General features: G+C 47.3%; 1 protein-coding gene across 1 annotated transcript in view; it reads left to right on the forward strand.

The window, feature by feature from the left end:
• The first annotated feature begins 4,801 nt into the window (after positions 1-4,801).
• BLNK (B cell linker) overlaps positions 4,802-19,482 on the forward strand; it is a 65,949-nt gene continuing 51,268 nt past the window's right edge. Inside the window, exon 1 of the mRNA XM_084773031.1 lies at positions 4,802-5,077. Coding sequence (XP_084629157.1) covers positions 5,031-5,077 — 47 coding nt within the window. The 5' untranslated portion in view covers positions 4,802-5,030. The remainder of the gene's footprint in view (positions 5,078-19,482) is intronic.

A 19,482-nucleotide genomic window follows, 5' to 3' on the forward strand; every position in this document is an offset into this window, starting at 1 on the left:
TTCGGCAGTAAGTCTCTTCTTCCTGAAGTGCAGACTGATTCACATCACAAAAGAGGAAGGAAAATGGCTTTGATGAGGCTGTTGTGAAGCTCAGCAACTGGGGTCACGGTTGTCTAGAACCAGGCTGCATAGAACCAACACCACAGCTTGCCAGCTCTCTTGGTCTGTTTGCCTAAACTGGCTCCAACAAGGAAGTTAAGTCAGAGGGCAAGTGCCAGACCAGAGAACTGCAGCTGACAATGCTAGGCCCTCTGGGGACCTGGGACCCCCTGGAAGCTCCCACCTAGCCTCTCTTTGAGATGTCTGAAAAAAAAAAGCAGCAGAGACCTCTCTCCTGGAAACCACAGGGGTGTCCCACAGGTGCTAACTAGCTCAGGTGGCACCACAGAAATCTGGGCTCTCCTTGGATCCCTTCTCCTATCCTCGAAAAGGGGGTTGATGAAGTTAGGGGCACTCAGGAATGTTCCCAAGCCTTCTATGTGCATCACAGATCTCTCTTGCAGCAGGGAAACCCTTTTGATGGGCAGTGTAGACTGTAAACAGGCTTGGACCGAGTCCCAGCTCTGTGGACAAAGGACATCACTTTGAACCTGTTATTTGGCCTAAGGATCAACTCTCCATATGAAAAACAAAATGTTGCTGTAGTACAGGAAACACAGAAAGCATGCAATAGACACACGTTGAGGTTCGTACCATAGAGGCAAGAAAATCATCCAAGACTGAGCAGAGCTGTCGGGTCTCGCTCTCAAGCTCTCAGTCAGCCTGTCTTCTCATTCTCAAGCTTCTGTCTCTCTCGGAGCTGACTTGGGTTTAGAAATGCTGTCTTGTCTTTCCTCGGTCATTTCAGATCTTTAAGAAATAGGATGTGGGGACTGGGAAGCTAGCTCAGCTAGTAAAATGCTTGCTGTGGAGGCACCCCCTGAGTGTGGGTCCCTAGGACCTAGATTTAAAAAGTCAGGTCTAGTGGTACATGTGCTATCCCAGGAATTCTGGGGCTCCATGGCCAACCAGCCTAGCTTAATTACTGAGGTCCATGTCTTGGTGAGAGAGACCTTGTCTCAAAAAGCAAGGTGGGCAGTGCCTGAGGAACAGCTCCTAATATCCTTGGCCTCCACATATACACTCACCCTCCAACCCCAAACACACACACACACACACACACACACACACACACACACACACACACACGAAAGAAAGAAAGAGAGAAAGAAAGAGAGAAAGGAAGGAAGGAGGGAAAGAAGGAAGGAATGGGATGCTACCATTCCCGGAAAGCCTGTGTACTCCTTCACCCCAACCCCATTCCCTGAAAATCATCCACTTCTGTTTTCTTTATTCCCTTCATTGATTTTTATTATATATGTATTTATTTTCAGTATAATTTTTTGTGTCTAACCTTAATATAAACAGAACCATGCAACATTAGCCTCTTTTATTTTTAGTTAATATATTTTTATGCCCCCTTTTTTATTATTACTATTATATACATATGTATATATGTGTATATAATTATATAAATGCACCCATCGAGTCTGTTTTTGTTGCTTGTGTATAATGATTTCAGCACTCACAATTTTGTGTTGGGTACCCAACAAAGGCTGTCATCCCTAAGAGAGGTTAATTCTCTCTGTCTCAGAAGTCATTAGTCACCTTTGGGACTCTGTGAGATTGTCCTTCTTCTGCGTTTAGAGTGTTTATTACTGTTTCCACTGTATGCTTTTATTTAGACAGTCATTTCTATGAGACATCAACTCCTTTGAAGAAGCTTACATTTCACTTATATGTGTGCTCACATGCTCCACCGCTGACACGTGAAAGTCAGAGGCGACTCACAGAAATTAGTTCTTTCTTTCTATCATGTGGGACCTGGGGACAAAATTCAGGAGTCAGTCTTGTGGAAAGCACCTTTGCCTACTGAGCCATCCTGTATTGGCTTATACATTCACTTCCTCAGTTTGTCTTTATTGCATAAATTATTTTTTTTTTTAAACTGGGGCTGGAGAGGTGGCTCAGTGGTTACGAGCATTGGCTGCTCTTCCAGAGGCCCTGGACTTGGTTCCCGGCAACCACACAGACACTTACAAATGTCCATACCTGCAGTTCCAGGGGATCCAGTGTTTTCTGGCCCCCTCAAGCACTAAGTAGTCAGGTAGGCGTACAGATATGCAGGCAGGCAAAGCACTAGTACACATAAAGTAATGAAAATTTATTAAAGAGAAAGATGTTATTTTTGCTATTTATCCATAGTGATACAACTAGAGGTCGCTAGTTTGCACTGTTAAATAGAATCCACTTACGTGACTATGGCACGATGTATTCATTATTGTCCTGTTCATGGGCAATTGGCCTTTTCCAGGACTGTTTGGGTTTTTCTTTTCCTCTTAGAAACAGGACATCAAGCTGGTGTTCAGTGGCGCAGCACTTGCGTGGCTGTTCAAGGCCCTGAAGAAGAGTAGCTTCTCTGAGTGTTCTTGTGTGTGATCTTGGTGTGTCACTTAGGAATGTCTTACAGGCCTATGACCTGCTCTGCTCACAATGTGTACACCGTCAGACTTACTAGCTAATACCAAACTCCTTTCCAAAGTGACCGTACTCAGTGGTGTCTACCCAGTGATTCGGTGACCTCTGTGCCTTCTGTCATCAACTGGGCCTCTGCTGCGGAGCCACGCTGTGTGGTCTCTGTCCATCAACAAGCCGGCAAAGGAGACGTGGTAATCATCACTTTCCATTCTTGCACGGTCCTTCTTGGCAAGCAGTGACAGCTACAAAGCCACTGTGGCAGGCTTGGAAGGTTGGGTTGCGACAACTACACACACACACACACACACACACACACACACACACACACACTACACTCCACACAGGGCGAAAGGTCCAGCCTGGAAAAGCAGATTCTCGTTTTCATCATGTTAGACTCGAGACAGTAAAAAGAAGAAAGACCAGTGGCTGTAAAAAGAAAAAGCAGAAGTGTAACCCTTGCCCCCCATCTCTTTCTCTGGGGAAATAAGAAGTTGCCCGGCCAGGTGCTCAGCAGAGTTGGTGGGGAGGAACGACAGCAGGCCAACAGGGAGCATTTTACTGCAACTCGGAAGGAACAAAAGGCTATTCTCACCCCCACTGGCCAGAGTCTCCTGACCCTTGATGACATCATACATGTTTTCCCTATGTTTCTTTCCACTAAGAGCTGTGGGAGGGGAGGGGCAGGGAACTAGGTCGCCTTCAGGATATGCTGCAAGAAAACAGAGCAGCCTGATTAGGGAAAGCCAGCAGCCACAGGAAGCAAGCGCTTGCACTTTTCTCATGATGGCCCACTCTCTGCTGAAGGACCCCACCCTTTAACATCTCTAAGCAGCAGCAGCTCTTAAGCATCCTGAGGAACGGGAAATTCAGATGTAGTGCATGACCACCAACAGTCAAGGAACCCTGAGGAGAGAGAAGAATTTCTGTTTGAACAAAGAGCCCAGGCGGGAAGAAATCCATTTCTCCTCTCCACAGCTTGTCCCCTCTCCTCTCACTGGTCCCCGCCCCCCCCCCCCCCCACTCCATCTCTCCTCAGCCAGGCCTTGGAGCTGAGATAAAAGGAGAGATAACAGACCGTCCTCTGCTTTGTCCCCCTCTTCAGACCAGGGTTGATCTGATAACGTGAGGACCATAACCTTCTTCCATAAAAGTCATCAGGGCATGCCAGGGGGCGGAAGTGGGGATGGGGTGTCCAGATGCAACAGGAAGAAAGAGCACCCTCCCTCTGGGGCTGGAGAGATGGCTCAGAGGTTAAGAGCACTGTCTGCTCTTCCAGAGGTTCTCCAGAGGTCCTGAGTTCAATTCCCAGCAACCACATGGTGGCTCACAACCATCTGTAATGTGATCTGATACCCTCTTCTGGCCTGCAAGTGTACATGGAGGCAGAGCACTGATATATAATAATAAATAAATAAATCTTTAAGAAATAAAAGAAAAAGAAAGAGTACCCTCCCTCATGTTTTTATCCTTGACCCTAAGCTGCCTTCTGCTGTCTAACTCACAGCTAAACGGGAAGCTTGCAGAGTAGGCAGAGGAATTGGGGGGGGGGTGTGGCTGAGAAGGGCAGCAGAGCTGTCTGGATGGGCGCAGCAGCTCCAGGTATGAGGCATCACTGTGCTTGGGGTAACCCCACATCTGACATATCACTTTGGGTCTGATGAGAGGACCAGGACAAGGAGGGGAGTTAGGAGGCATCTGTCTGATGCCATGTGTTGGGAAATCTCCAGACTTCTTCTCTGCTGACTTTGAGGGGTATATCTTAGTTTCATTTGACAACAGTAAGCTTTCAGCAAGGCAACTCCTGATTCCACACCCCCTTTGATGGAGTCGCCTATCCCTACCCCTAAGTGACCTTGACCCTGCACAAAGAACTTCCTGTCACATTTTAAATGACCACTGCTGTGACCTTGGTCCCCAGATGTCTGAGGAAGGAGTACCAAGAGCTGTCTGTTTCATGTCCTAGTTTTCTAAGCAGAAAAGACTAATCCACGGCTTTATGCAAATGAGCAGAAAGCCCCCTTGCCCCGCCCCCAAGAGTCACCCGGATGTAATTGATTATTCAGCTTTCCTTTTACCTGAGAAGTTACAGGTGACTCTGGCCATCTGCTGAAAAGAGGGCCTACCTAAGGTTGGGGATAAACAGGAAGTAGTAGCCAGCCAGAAGCTTATCCAAGCTGGCAACAAACCTGGTCGTAAAAGAGAGCTGCTGTGAAGGGATTTGCATGCCCAATAAGGTTTCACTACTGAAGTTTACACAACTCACAGTAATCAGCTAGGCTGGCTGACTCCCTGGATCACATGACCTCGGAGAAACATGAAACTTGACGATGCGCTCCAGCGAGTTTTACTTCCCCTGTGCAGGGGTGTTTGCCAGCAGCCGGCGGTTGCTCTCAGAAGTCAGTTCCAGTGGCAGGAGCCCTTGAGCCCAGAACTTACCATGCTGCTCCCTAAGACCACCAGGAACTGCTACTGACATCCCCCTGGACAGCGGGTTCACATCTCTCTCAAGAAAAATGGACAAGTTGAATAAGATAACTGTCCCTGCCAGCCAGAAGCTGAGGTAAGACTTTGCCCCTTTGGATCCTTAGCCCTCTTCTTCCCCAACTAGCGCCTCTTCAGTGCTGGGGCACCAATACCCAGGAATGCTTCACTCCCAGGGAAATGGTTGGCAACTGCTATCGGGAAGTAGACCAGGTTTTTAAAGGAACGTGTAGGAGGAGTGAGGGCACCTGCTCTGGATGGTTTTTGCCGGTGAAAGGACAAAGGGTGACGCTCTGGGAAGGCAAGGAGCTAGAAAATGTGATGGCCCACACGTCCCCAGTGGCCAGCTTTCTGAATCCGAGTAAGACACACAGCTAAGGAAGGGCTTGTCCAAATGGAGTCTACCCACTGCATGAAGAGCATTTGTGGCCATTGTCAGCTATTGTCTCTTGATTATTTGGGGGGTATTCATCGTAAGTTTATTGAGGGGAAACTATATGCCTTTCTAGTACCCTCATGACAATACAGTAATTATCTATTGTAAAAAAAAAAAGTGCTTACGGGCCAGTAAGATGGCTCATTGGATAAAGTGCTTACTGCCCAAGCCTGGCAACCTGACCTAAGTTCCATGGCCGCAACCCAGACAAAAGTGGAAAGAAAGAAAGCAACTCCACAAAGCAGCTGCCCTTTACGTCTACACTCACTGCATGGCATCTGCAGGCCCTGACACATCATGCCCACACACGTATCACACACACACTAATAGTAATAACAATAACAATTTTAAACCGTCAGAATACACCCACAGTGGACTAAGGCATAAGTCAAGAGACCATACAAAGACAACTTCCCAAATTTTGACTTTGAAGAGCTTTGTGTCTTGTGGTGGTGCTGATAGCTTTCAGAGGCTGGAACATTTAAGTATTTAAGGCTATGTTATATTCCATGTGCAGACCAGAACTTTGGGTTTTCATGGGGCCATACTTAGGAACTGGAAAACTGGAGACTCTGAGACAAAATAGAAGAGAAAAGAACATGGCGTTGGTAGAGGAGTAGCCTTCCACGAGTTGATACATGGGTCTTCTAACTCTGAGGGGTTTGGTAAGAGGCAGACTGAGTTGTACTAAGGGGTTCAGCCCAGCAGGCAGCATCAGCTGGTCAGCCATTTCTAGAGCATGCCTAAGAGAGCCACAGAGCCCTTGAAATCAAGGTCAGAAGGTCCACAGGCACCCCAGGTCTTCTGCTATGCACTCATGGGAGGAAGAAAGCAATAAAAGGGGCCACAGTGTGGAGAAGAGGCTAGAAGTAGCAGAGACACTTTCGTGAAGATGATGCTTTTGAGAGGCCGCTTGGATACAAACCAATGGAGAGCTGGGGAAGAGTTACAGGCTAAAGAGGAAATAGAGAGAGGCTGATATGAGTACAGTCTCAAATGTGACCTCACGAGCAGAGTTCTGCCCAGAGAGGCTATGGAATGAAACGTACAGGGTGAGAGGGTCCTGGGACGTTGGTCCTGTCTGGTGGGGCCAGATGGAAAACTAAGAGCGAGGGGTCTAACCACACAGAGTTGGACAGCAGTCGTGCTAATAGAGAGTGAGCAGGATGAATTGCATAGGGGAAGGGGGGGCATAGGTTCTGGGGTGCTGGGAGCTTAAGGCGCCTAAGCTTATAGAGTTAAAGACACAGCAGTGAGAAGGGAAAGCGGGGGGGGGGGGGGGGGGAGGGGGGGCGGGGGGGGGAGGGCAGAAGATGTGTCAGGGAATGGACGAGGCCTCACTGTCAGGGCTGGTCTGAACAGAGGCCCCACAGCGCCCTAGCCTCAAGCCATCCAAAGCCTCTGAACACACTTTCAGGGAACCCGGACAGAAATCGAAATGAAGAGAGCAATTACGTTTTAATCACTTTATGACCCCTCCTGCTGGGACAAAGTCCGGTCTAATCATAGAGTGGGTGATGGGCATCATGTAATCATAGTACGGGCTAGAAGGCCAAAATTATATTGCAGATAATCACATGGTGTGCGCATCTGCTGAGAGCAGAACAGTATTTCCCCTACTTGGTTTCTACGTTGTCTGGACAGACATTCAATGTGAAACTTTGCAGAGAAACGAGACTGTAAACAAAACAACTCAAAGTACCACTTAAAATATTTTCTGTAAACGCATGACATGGTGAGAAGTTGGCAGATGAAATGCTTGCTCTCTCTACTTTGTGCCCTCTCCTGACTAGTCAATAGCAAGTCAGAAGGTTGCCTAGGGAGTTACGTGGCTCCAGACAGCAATGTAAATGGAGGGGGATGCTTAGACTTCTTCCAAACTTACCAGAGCAAAGAGAGCAAGGCAGAGGACACAGCAATGACACAACAAAACCATACAGTGAGTGTCCGAGAAAGGGGTTCACCAGATGACCTGGATCCAGGGGGTATATGCTCAGGTCTGCAAAGAGACTGGGAGAAGAGGGGATGCCTAGAGAGAAAGTGGGGGTGAACCAAGGACGGGAGTACAGGCAGGATGAGTGGCGGCGGGGGTGGGGTGGGGGTGGGGGTCCTCAGTGTGAAGGATGAGAGCCTCCTGAGGCACCACCAGCATAAGCACTCACTGAGAGCTTTCCCGTGTACCAGGACTGAGGCAGGCAAGGTGGCCAGGAGCGTGTGAACACACATGTATGGGCCATCTCTTTGTTAACAGAGGTTCCCAGACTTTCGTTACCTTGTACTTGGTTCTTACCCACGATTCCCCTGAGTTGTATAAGGTAGTGACATCATCACGAAGCGACTGAGACCTGGGCCCTCCGTTCTTCAACAGCAAACATCCCTCGGACCACACGAGCATCACTAGAGAAGTGTTTGGGAATGTAGAATTCCGAAGAGCTTTGACAGTCATTCTTTTCCAGTCACTGTAACTAACTTGCCATTGAAATTTTACGTTTTAAACAACTTCCCCTCTGACTGATCATTTGTGCTCGTGTGTTTCCCTCTGTAACACACATGAGCACATAGGCATTTGTTTGTATAAGTGATTGTATAAGTGGAGGAAGCCAGTTAGTTAAACCATGCTTCCTCAGTCTTATTGGTTAGAAGATATAATATTGGTTTTGGTCAGACAAACCAAGGTTTTTGTGACATTAGGCCAGTTGACTTAATTTCCCTGGCCCCAGTTTCTTCTTCACTTGTAAAGTAAAGATTATAACCACATTATCAATGCCATAGGGCTAACATGGGAATTAAATAAATAGTCCCATGAAGTGACTGACATCACAAATCTGGAACTCTATAATTGTTGGGTGTTAAAAAAACAAACAAACAAACAGTTTACTAATGTAGCTACCATGACCATCGTTATTAATCCTGGAGTTTATAATTGACTTTCTGGACATAAACAGCGGACTCTGTACTGGCCCCGGCATGTTTTCTGTTAGTTTCATTTCTTCTTTCTATTTTGGCCATTTTCGTTATTGAGTCTGGCATCTGCAGCATTTAGCTTTGCATGGATTGCAGACATGACACACACGTCTCTCGGGCCTTGTCTAAGCGGCCAGTGAGACTGCTCGAGACAGAAGGCGCTGCCATGGGTGTCCAGGCCTTGCTGGCTAGGGTCTTACCTTGGGATTTTTTCTGACAGAATCTGGGACACTGCTCTCTCTTCACAGCCTGAAAACTTCCACTGGAGTTTCCAGTTCCTTGGCTTTTCCACATTAAATCCTTTAGAAACCAAACCAGCTTTCTTTCACCCTTCCTCCCCTACCTTCCTCCTCTAGGGCCCGTCCCTGTTTCTGCCAATGATTTCATGATCAGCCTGAACTCTGACTCACCCTCTGTGCACTTCACTCATGCTCAGTCACCTGCCACACCCTCCGGCCTTCCCTTGTTCTACCTGTGTTCCTCTCTTCCACACCATCCGAGGTAGCTCCTCGCTTTCCCATCTTTCCTATAGTGTCTGAGCTACATCCCTCCGTAAAGCAGGTGGTTTGGCCGAAAGAACTCCCAAAGCTCTCCTCAGCCCTGAGCTCTGGACCCTGTAAACCCGGGAGGCCATCTCTGGCACGTGCCTCACGTGTTTCCTAAGCAACTGTGTTCTTCCTTGACCCTCAAGAAATACGTCTGACGCAGAAGGATGATGGAGCTGGCAAATCTCCAGCAGTGTTTATGAGACACGGATTTGCTGTGATCCTCACTCAGCCAGTGCGGCATCCCCTAGGCTATGAGCACCCATCCGCCTTTGAAGAGTAGATTTTGAGAGTGCAGTCTTTTTTTTTTTTTAAGAGTTTTGCCCAGCACTATTATAAATCAATTCCATATTTTCCCTCCCACTTTGATCTTATCGAGATCTCAGGAAATGGCTTATCTGATTTTATGTAAAGGATCCAGGCCTACCCTGTATTAAGTGGGGTGTTCAAGGATGATCCCAGATCCTGCCTCTGAACTCAGAGACTTTCCAAGGCTCTACTGGAGGGTCACAGGTGCCAGGGTGCCTCTCTCAGGCACCTGTGACACTGGGCTTAGGGTTACACTTCAGTAACTCCTCCTTATTTTTGTGTATTTCCTCCTTTTTATTTGGACAAAATACATACAACAGTGAACTCATCTTTAAGTGTATAGTGAGCTCATTTTTATTGTACAGTGAATTCATCTTTTAGTGTACAGTGAACTTATCTTTAAGTGCACAGTGACGTCATCTTTTAGTGTACAGTGAACTCATCTTTAAGTGCAGAGTGACGTCATCTTTTAGTGTACAGTGAACTCATCTTTAAGTGCAGAGTGAAGTCATCTTTTAGTGTATAGTGAACTCATTTTCAGTGTACAGTGAACTCAGTAGCATTAGGTACATTCATAACCTTTGTGCATCTGCCACCGCCATCCATGCCCACGACTCGTCGTCATCTTGCAAATCTGGAGCTCCATACTCATTAAACAGTAGGTTCCCAGTGCCCTTCCACCCGGAAACCGCCTACTTCAAGTCTCCTCTAGGAACCTCAGTACCTGGAATCACACCACGGTGTTTGCCTTTCTGCGCCTGACTTACTTAGTCTAACGGTCAAGGTTCACCTGTGCTGCGGCAGGCCATCCTGGTTTAATTACCTGGTGTGTGGGGAAGTGGCACTTCCTTTGGAGGCGGCCTTGCTTCTCTCTGTTGGCTGTGTCGGATTTTGATGCGGATTTTCACTGCACAGCTTTGCTGGATTCCCTAAGTCCCCAGTGAAGGACCACATACACAGTTGTGTGGGGGGTGGGGGGTGGGGGGGATGGGGAGGGGACGTAAAGAGAATGACATCTGTCACTCCAGAAATGTGACCTGACGGGGAGGGGTGTGTGTGAAAGTCCAGCCCTCCTCTCAGAAGTCCCTCCAAAGGAGTAGGACTACCTGAAATGCGACACTGGGCTGTCTTCTAGGTCCACGCGTTCTCTGAGCTCCCCAGTGTTGTAGCATGCCTGCTTGCCTACATAGAGACATCGTGTCTATGGCAAAGCACTGAGGCCTGCCTTTCCAGAACACGAGAGACACCTTTCAAGCCCCCCCTATGTCTCAAGTAGGACAGCCGAGACCAGAAAGGCAGAGTCACCTGTGCAAGTTAGTGCCAGTAAAGCCGCTTCTAGCACTCACACCTCCCTGCTGCCTGTGATGAAGAGGAAAAGTAGGATGTGCATTATCTTCTCTGCTCCCTCTCTCTCCCTGAGTGATGTGCTGGCTTAGGCAGTGTTCCATACATGTCCTGTTTTAAAAACCTAAAAAGGGGGCGGGGACGGGCTGGAGAGATGGCTCAGTGGTTAAGAGCACCGTCTGTTCTTCCAGAGGTCCTGAGTTCAAGTCCCAGCAACCACATGGTGGCTCACAACCATCTATCATGAGATCTGGTTCCCTCTTCTGGTGTTGCAGGTATACATGCAGGCAGAACATTGTATATATAGTAAAATAAAAATCTTTATTTAAAAAAATAAAAAACTAAAAAGGATGGGTTGGAAAGTTGTCCCAGTGGTTAAGAGCACTTGCGGCTATGAAGGACTGGGGTTTGAGTCCCAGCACCCACATGGAGGTTTACCATCTCCTCAGGCACAAGGCACACAAGTAGCACATGGGCATACAGATGTGCATGCAGCAAAACACTTACATAACATAAGTTTTAAAAAAATAATCAAAAGGGAGCTGTCCACTTGTTAGAAACCTCCATGAAGCCAGACTCAGGTGTAATTTGGGATATTACATATCTTCAAGCCTACACTTGAAGTCCACTGACTCAGGTGTGAGTGGTAACACACTGATGTGTCTTACAGTGACTGGGCTTCCAATGTCTCCCACTGTCTGAGGGTAAGTTATAATTACAAAGAGCAGAGCTGGCCTTACCTGCAGGCCAGGCACGCATCGCCAGTGCTGTATAATTTAGGAGGCGCCCTGGGAAAATGTCTTCGCTAATGCTGGAAAGAGAATTCACATTGGTTGGAATCAGGCGGATCCAGGTCTGGCTACCTGCTCTGCCCTAATTAGCTCACTAATTAGTCTTTGAAAGGACACTAGATCTATTTAACCTTGGCTCTTTCATCTGGAAAACAGAACTAGTACTGTATGCTAATAATACACAGCATGTAACAGGGATGCTGTAACACTGAATACATAAAACCATCAGTGAGAATGTCCTCTTCCTCCAAATAATCACTGGTCTCAACCTCCCTGATGCACTTAATTGGGTCCTTAGAGCCGTCCACATGGGATGACAGTATCTGGGGTTCTGCTTCAGAATCGTGGCATCAAGTGCAGTAGTTATTATGGACCCGGGCTGCTCTGACACCAGCACCAGTCAGGAACCCATCGTTCTGACAGCTAGCTTGGACCTAGAATAGGATGCTATCCTCCTGCCTCCAGCACAGAGATCATTTAGTGAACAAGGATTACAATTGAGTGAATGGGGCACTGTGTGAGTAAGGAGGTCAGAGGTGGAGACATGCCCAAGTGGACAGAGTTCCCGGGGGGCCGGGGGGGGGGGGAGGCTATGTCAAGTGGACAGAGTTCGGGGGGCGGGGGAGGCTATCCCAAGTGGACAGAGTTCCCAGGAAGGGGGGCTATGCCAAGTGGACAGAGTTCCCAGGGGGGCAGGGGGAGGCTATGCCTATGGGTGTTAAAACAGAAGACGAGGAACCTAAGCTTAGACATAGAATGAATGCCTTCCTGTGTCCCCGCAGATACTTTAAATTAGCAGCTCTCAACCCATCTGGGGGACAAATGAGCCTTTCACAAGGGTCACCTAAGACTATTGGAAAACACAGGCATTTATATTATGATTCATAGCAGTAGCAAAATTACAGTTATGAAGTAGCAGTAAAAATAATTTTATGGCTGGGGGTCACCCACAGCAGCAGTAGGAAGGTTGAGAACCACAGCCTTAAACTTTACTTGAGTGCTACACCTATCAGTGCCAACCTGTAATTCTCTGTACTCAAAAGGCTAAGGCAGAAGAGTCACAGATTCAAGGCCATCCTGGGAAACTCAGAAAGACCCTGTTTTGGAATAAAAGGTAAAAGGACGGGCTAGGGATCTAACTTAGTGACAGAGTAGTTAGCCAGCATGAGCGAGGCCCTCAACCAAATCCCCACTACTGAAAACAAGAATAAAAGAAAAACCTATACTTGGTTCAGGTGCAAAAATATGTAGAGGAGGAATAAGGTTTGTTTTTTAAGTACAAAAATGTGCGTGCACACACACACACACACACACACACACACACACACACACATACACACACACACGGTACTAGACAAACCAAGAGACAAGAAATAACTTTGTGTATGTGTCTGCATGTGTGTGTGTGTGTGTGTGTGTGTGTGTGTGTGTGTGTGTGTAATAGACTCAAACACAAACATATACTTTCTTTTTAAAATTATCATTTGTGTATGCGTTTTGCCTCCGTGTATGTCTGTGCGTCCTGTGCATGCCTAGTGCCCAAGGAGGCCAGAAGAGGGTCTCAGATCCTGTGGAACTGGAATTGCAGACAGTTATGAGCATCCATGTGGGTACTAGAGTCGAACCTGGGTCCTGTACAAGAGCAGCCAGCACTCTTAACCATGGGGTCATCTCTCCGTCCTTGATAAGTATATTTTCAAAAGGGAAATGGAAAGCCAAACATGGTGATACGCAGCTGTAGCCCCCACCCTAGACAGGGTAAGGCTAATAGAGAATTCAAGGTCATCATGATCTACAAGGTCAATTCCAGGCCTGACTGAGTTTTATAAGGTCTTGTCTCAACAAGACAACCAAAATACGGGGGGGGGGGGGGGGGGGGGGGAGGGGAGAAAAAGAAAAAGAAAAGAAGATGAAAAATGGAATGCTAAATTCTCAGAAAGCTAAATTCTTCATATGTGTGATTTGTAAAGTTTTTAGTTTTTTTAAAATATGTTTTATTAATTTATTCATATTACATCTCAATTGTTATCCCATCCCTTGTATCCTCCCATTCCTCCCTCCTTCCCATTTTCCCCTTACTCCCCTCCCCTATGACTGTGACTGAAGGGGACTTCCTCCCCCTGTATATGCTCATAGGGTATCAAGTCTCTTCTTGGTAGCCTGCTATCCTTCCTCCGAGTGCCACCAGTCCCCCCCCCCCATCCAGGGGATGTGGTCAAATATGGGGCACCAGAGTTCGTGAGAAAGTCAGACCCCAAAGTTTTTAATTTTAAGCATGTATTAATTGTATTAACTGATGGAGAATTTGCAGCTCTACGGCATATCCACATTCAAAGATCTTACGGTTGCCATGCCAACCCCAGATGACTGGGCTTATGTGCCTAGTGCTGTATTTTAGGGTGAATGTTGTCACTTGTTAAAATGATAACAGCACTTCTGGGGGTGAACTCTATGGGAGAGCCTTGCCCAGAAAGCGCTAGGCCTTACATTTAATCTTCCTTAACCCAATCACACACAATCTCTCTCTCTCTCTCTCTCTCTCTCTCTCTCTCTCTCTCTCTCTCTCACACACACACACACACACACATACACACACACACTAAAACAAAAGCTATTCACTGAATGCCTCAAAAATAAACTGAAGAAAATAATGTGCTTTAAAACTGTTACTGACTGATCAAATGTTTTCAGGACATAGGAAAACCTATTCTTCAAAATTGCTCTTTACTCCTAACAATGTTTTAGGGTTTAGCTACAGAAATGGATGCACAGTGAAGCAGGTGGCAAAATGGTGGGATACCATGTGGTCACAGGCAATATTCTTTTTCTTCAGTTGAATCAATTAAATTTTGTTATTGTTAGCATATTAACCAAATATAATAATGGGTTTCATTTTGAGGTTTACATATACATTACACACACACACACACACACACACACACACACACACACACACACACACTCTCTGCATTTTGATCATGAGTTAACTTAAATATTTTTCTCAACATATAATAGTTATATAAAATGAGAGGGTTCATTCTGAGCTGTTCAAGCCCTCCATTACCCAATAAGTCAGTTTTTTTTTTTAATGACACACTCAAATTCTTTAAGTATGTTCATTTCCTAGAAAAACATTTCCAGAACTTTCAGACAGCGGGTTTGAATGACTTCTTGGCAACCTGCTTTTATTAAAAAAAAAAAAAAAATTTCTGGCTGCTTTAGTTTAGAAACCCTGGGGTTTTGTTGTTGTTGTGTTTTAGGTTTTTGTTGCCATTGTCATTTTGGTTTGTTTTTATTTTTGTGGTGGTATTTTGCAGGAAATGGGAAGGCTAGGCATACCAAACTTCATTAGATAGCACCAGGTAGAAACAGTGCATGTATGTGAGTTAAGTAACCTAAGTGGCTCACTCAAGGGTCACCCTCTCCCTGGACACAGAAGCCTCCTATAATTATTTGCCTGCCTCATGGAGAGTTTTTACCCCCTTCCATGCAGTATGGGTGATAAGAGTCAAGGGCAGCAGGGTCCCTACGTGCTTAGAGAACAGAAAAAGCTGTAACCCTGTAGGCAGCAAGGGCTTCTAGCCACTGAAATCAGGAAGAGGAAGAACCATGGCAATTTTTGTGGTCACATCAAGTGGCAGATCTTCTAAGAACATTCTGAAGTCATGATAGCACTGGTTTTTGGTCAGCCCATCTGTCCCAGTGTGGAGAGTCCCCAGCCAATCTGCCCCTGACAGGGTAAATGGGACCAGGACTTTAAATATGACTGTGGATGTTTGTAGAATCATTCCTGTTCATGGTTGGACCAAGTCCAGCCCAACTTCTGTCTGCTTTTCACCCAGCTCAGCAGTGCAGACATGCCAACCACCACCAGCAAATATTTGCAGATGTCAGTGGGAAACTAGAGACGGGGCAGGATGCTTGAAACTTTTGTGATCTACTTTCCATGGTTAGTGGCTGTTAGCTATGAGGTGCTGTGTCAGGCAGACGAGGGCTCTATGCTCCAGACTCCAACAGGGCCTTTCTGCCTAGGCCGAGGAGTAATGGCGGAGCCCTTCTTCAAGCTACTCTGTTCAACCACTAACCATCATGTTCCAGACCTGGAGAGCCTCACAACATGCCTGTCTAGTATCAAACGCCACCCTCTCTCCTTCCCCTCCCACTGCCATCTGTCCCTTCCTCTTTTCTTTCTGCGCCTCCCTAAAGGCTGAGGTGCACTAAGAACTCATGCTCCCCTCCAGCAAAATGCTTGACTTGGAAGCCAGTAACAGGGCAGGGAAGGGGACCCCTGTGTCCCCAATATGGTGGCTGGGCAGGTAAGGGGACTGTGTGACATCTTCAAGGACAGGAATGAAGTTGGCCATAAAGGCCCATGGCAAAGGTGGTCACCTCCTCAGAACAGGGCCCAAGTTGCAATAAATCAGTGTTCCATGCAGATGGGGGCAGAGATTATGCACCTCGGAATTACACTTAATTTTGTATCTCACCTCTGACCAGAGATAGGACTAGACAAATTCCTCAGTTTCTCTGACCAAATGTTCTAATCTCTGTAAATGGGGATCCCACAGCGGTATGAATATGCGTTACCTCATGGCAGACATAAAAATGGTTAAGAATGTTTCTGTCACAATAGAATATTCGATAACAGCAGGAGTTAGCCCAGGGGGGTTGTGACATATGCAATACCTGGTGCGTAGTAATACATAACAAATGCCTAGGGTTCCTTTTGTTTCAGTTCCTTCTCCAAGGCTCAGTGCTGGCCTGAGGGTGGGTCAGTCTTTCAGCCCTGTCTTCTTGCCCGGGCTGTGTTTCTGTCAGGGTTCTGGGCTGCGGCCCAGGAAGGAAAAGATGCCTCGTTCCCATAGGAGAGCATATATCCCAGCAGGAGACCTGAGCCAGGTGGGAAAGAATAGGGAGAGAGAGAGGGAAGGCTTGACCAAAAGAAACAAAACAATCTTCTACTAAGCTGGCCCTGGGACAGTCACTAAATCTCCCGAGAACCTCATTCTCTCTCCCACGGGACAAGAGGAGGCTGACCCAGAACATCCCCAGAGTATCTGCCACTTCTCCGTTTCTGTGAGTTCACAGACGAAATGACGAGCCTGAATTTCAAAGCCAGCCGGTCTGGAACAGCACGGGGCTCTTTCTGGGCCTCGGTATGGTATTTGCATCTATACAGTGGAAGGGAAGCACTCACGCACCCCTAGCAGCCATGGAAGGAACCACCGCAGTGCCTCACCAGTTGTGCCTCGTTGTTTCGAAGGAAGCAAGTGCGGGTGCTGCATTCACAATGCTAAATATAACACCGACGATGCCACCAGAAGGTCAAGTGGGAGGAGGTGGGGAAGTTGAGACGGGACAAGGAGTATGGAGGAAGGAGGCTGGCTCTCTGGGGCGTTGGGGGGGACGAGAGGCTAGATATCTAGGGGCGGGTGGGGGCGGGGCGGGTGGGGGCGGGGCGGCGGAGGAAAGAAGGAAGCCATCGGGGACGGGGACGTCTGTGGCATGCAAATATCAGAACAGTCGGTAGAATTCTGCTTCAGAACGGTGCGCCAAGGAGCCAGCGATGAGACACGTAAGACAGAAGTTAGCCAAAAAATATATATACAGGACTCAGAGAATGAGTCCTTGGCTTCTGTCAAAGCTCTGATTTTTTTGCAGGGCCCAGAGGATTTGGACAGGCCATGAGGTAGGGAAGGATCCCTGTTCTGCCTTACGGAGGGTAGGATTTGTATTCAGTTCAACTCTGGATTCCAAGCGCGGCTGACTCCTTGAATTGTGGGGAAAAAAAAAAGACAAACAAACAAATAAACAACAAAACCAAATCATGACACCCAGCTTTAAAGAGCAGTCTGAAAAAAGAAGCAAATAATATCTTGAGTAAAATTTATTAAAAAAAAAAAAAGTACAAAAAAGAACATTGAAAATTTAAATGTGGGGCCAGGGAGATGGCTCGCCAGTCAAAACACCGGCCGTGCAAACCTAAGGACCAAAGTTCGGATCCCCAGAGCCACGTAAAGGCCCAGTGGGCATGGTTGCCCAACTGTAGTCCCAGCCTTGGAAGGTCCTTACTCAGCTCAGCTCAGCTCAGGTGGCAGGGCAAGCCTCACAGCTTTTGAAGTGTGAAATCCATGAGCCGGAACCAGGGCTGAGCGAGCCGGGTGAGAAGGCAGGACTGCATCTGCTCTTTGCAGGATTTGTTTCCCTTTGAGACTGTGCTAATCCGAAGACAAGACCACAAAGGGATTTTCTTTGATCTGGTTGCTTTGCATTCAGTCTTTTCTGGGAAGCGAGAAGTGGAGGAAATGCCAAGATACTGTGTCCCTTCTCTACAGTCCACAGTGCGGTGTGAGCTGAAAGAAAAGCAAGATAATTCACACACACACACACACACACACACACGTACACACACACCTATAACTATTTTTATATGCTTTTTAAAATATGCTTGTGGCAGATGACGCCATTTTTCAAATCATCTTCTCTATCTAATGAAAGCTAATGGGGGCCTGGATCTTGTAAAGTGTGAACTCTCCTGCACTCCTTCCTGCTCGATGACCGCGCACACCGCAGTACAGCTGCATTCCCCAAGGCTCCTCACCTCGGTGTTCCACGAACTGTCCTTCCAGAATTTGCCCCACCTTCAAATGCTTGGGGATGTTCTGGGGAGAGGGTGGTGGTGTCAGCTGGTTCTGTATGGTCCTCCTGATGTGCTTTCACAAACCCAACACCCAGGGCGGAGGGGCGGAGGGGCGGAGGGGCGGAGGGGCGGAGGGGCGGAGGGGCGGAGGGGCGGGGTGCAGGAAGCTCTCCTACCCTGACAATGCTGTCTGAGGTTCTCGACGCCAGCCACACATTGGAAACACTTGAGAGCCAAACACTCCGGGTTCGGTGGTCTGGAGTGAGGCCTAAGGATCAGGATGGTTAAAAATCCTGCATGATTCCACTCCCAAGCTTAGTTATAGCCACTTCTCTGGTTTAGTCTCTCTTCCATGGAGACGTTGTACAGTTGCCCACGCACTCACTGAGGAAGCCAGGTTGACGCGCGATGTCTGTGAGCCTTGTGGCTTATGGGGTTGGCGCCGCTGCTCTGATACCCAGCAGGCGAGAATCGTCCCTGCAGGTGTACTTGTTGAAGCTGGGTAAAGGAAGAAGGCAGGCTACCGGCAGCCACCTGCGGCCACCTGCGGCCACAGCTCTCCCCTGCTGCTTTTCTTCCATGTTTAAGGTAGACAGGGCCAGTGTGCTGGACTGAAACAGAAGCCTGAGCACTTTCTGTTTGCTGGGCACATGAGGCACCGCCTCACTCCAGCTAGAATGGCCGTTATCATATGACGTAGGATTACAAGGGTGTGGAGAAACGAGAACACACATGTGGTGGAAGTATACTTTTGATATTATTACGGAAAGCAGTATGGACATTCCCCCCAATATCAGAAAAATAGAACTACCACATGACCCAGCAATCCAACCACCTGGCATGTGCTGAAGGAAATGAAGGCATTTGTTGCGGAGACAGCTGGATTCCCACACTTACTGCAGAACTACACATAAGAGCAAAGAGATGGAAACAACCTCAGCATCCACAACCAATGAGCAGAAAAATAAAACATGATACAAGTGGCAGAATATTATTCAGTCATTAAAAACATAATGGGCAGGGAAAGAGTGATGGGGAAAGATTTATCAATAATAAATTACAGGGAGTCCCCTCCCCCTTTTTATTGAAAACAGATTTCCCCCCCCATACAATATAATTATGGTCTCCCTCCCACAACTCCTCCCAGATCCTCCTCACTTTCCACCCACTCAAATCTGCACCCTTTCTTTCTCTCTCTCACTCTGAGAAAATAGACATCCAGGGCTGGAGAGATGGTTGGAGGTTAAGAACACTGGCTGCTCTTCCAGAGGTCCTGAGTTCAAGTCCCAGCAACCACAGGCTCACACCTGTGAGCCCGTCTATACTGAAATCTGGTGCCCTCTTCTGGCCTGCAGGCACACATGCAGGCAAAATATTGTATACATAATAAATAAATAAATTAAAAAAAAAGAAAACAGGCATCTAAAAAAAATAGGAAGAAATGAAATAAGATAA

This window comes from Acomys minous (assembly GCF_964271855.1).
Source record: "Acomys minous genome assembly, chromosome: 2".
Classification (NCBI taxonomy): domain Eukaryota; kingdom Metazoa; phylum Chordata; class Mammalia; order Rodentia; family Muridae; genus Acomys; species Acomys minous.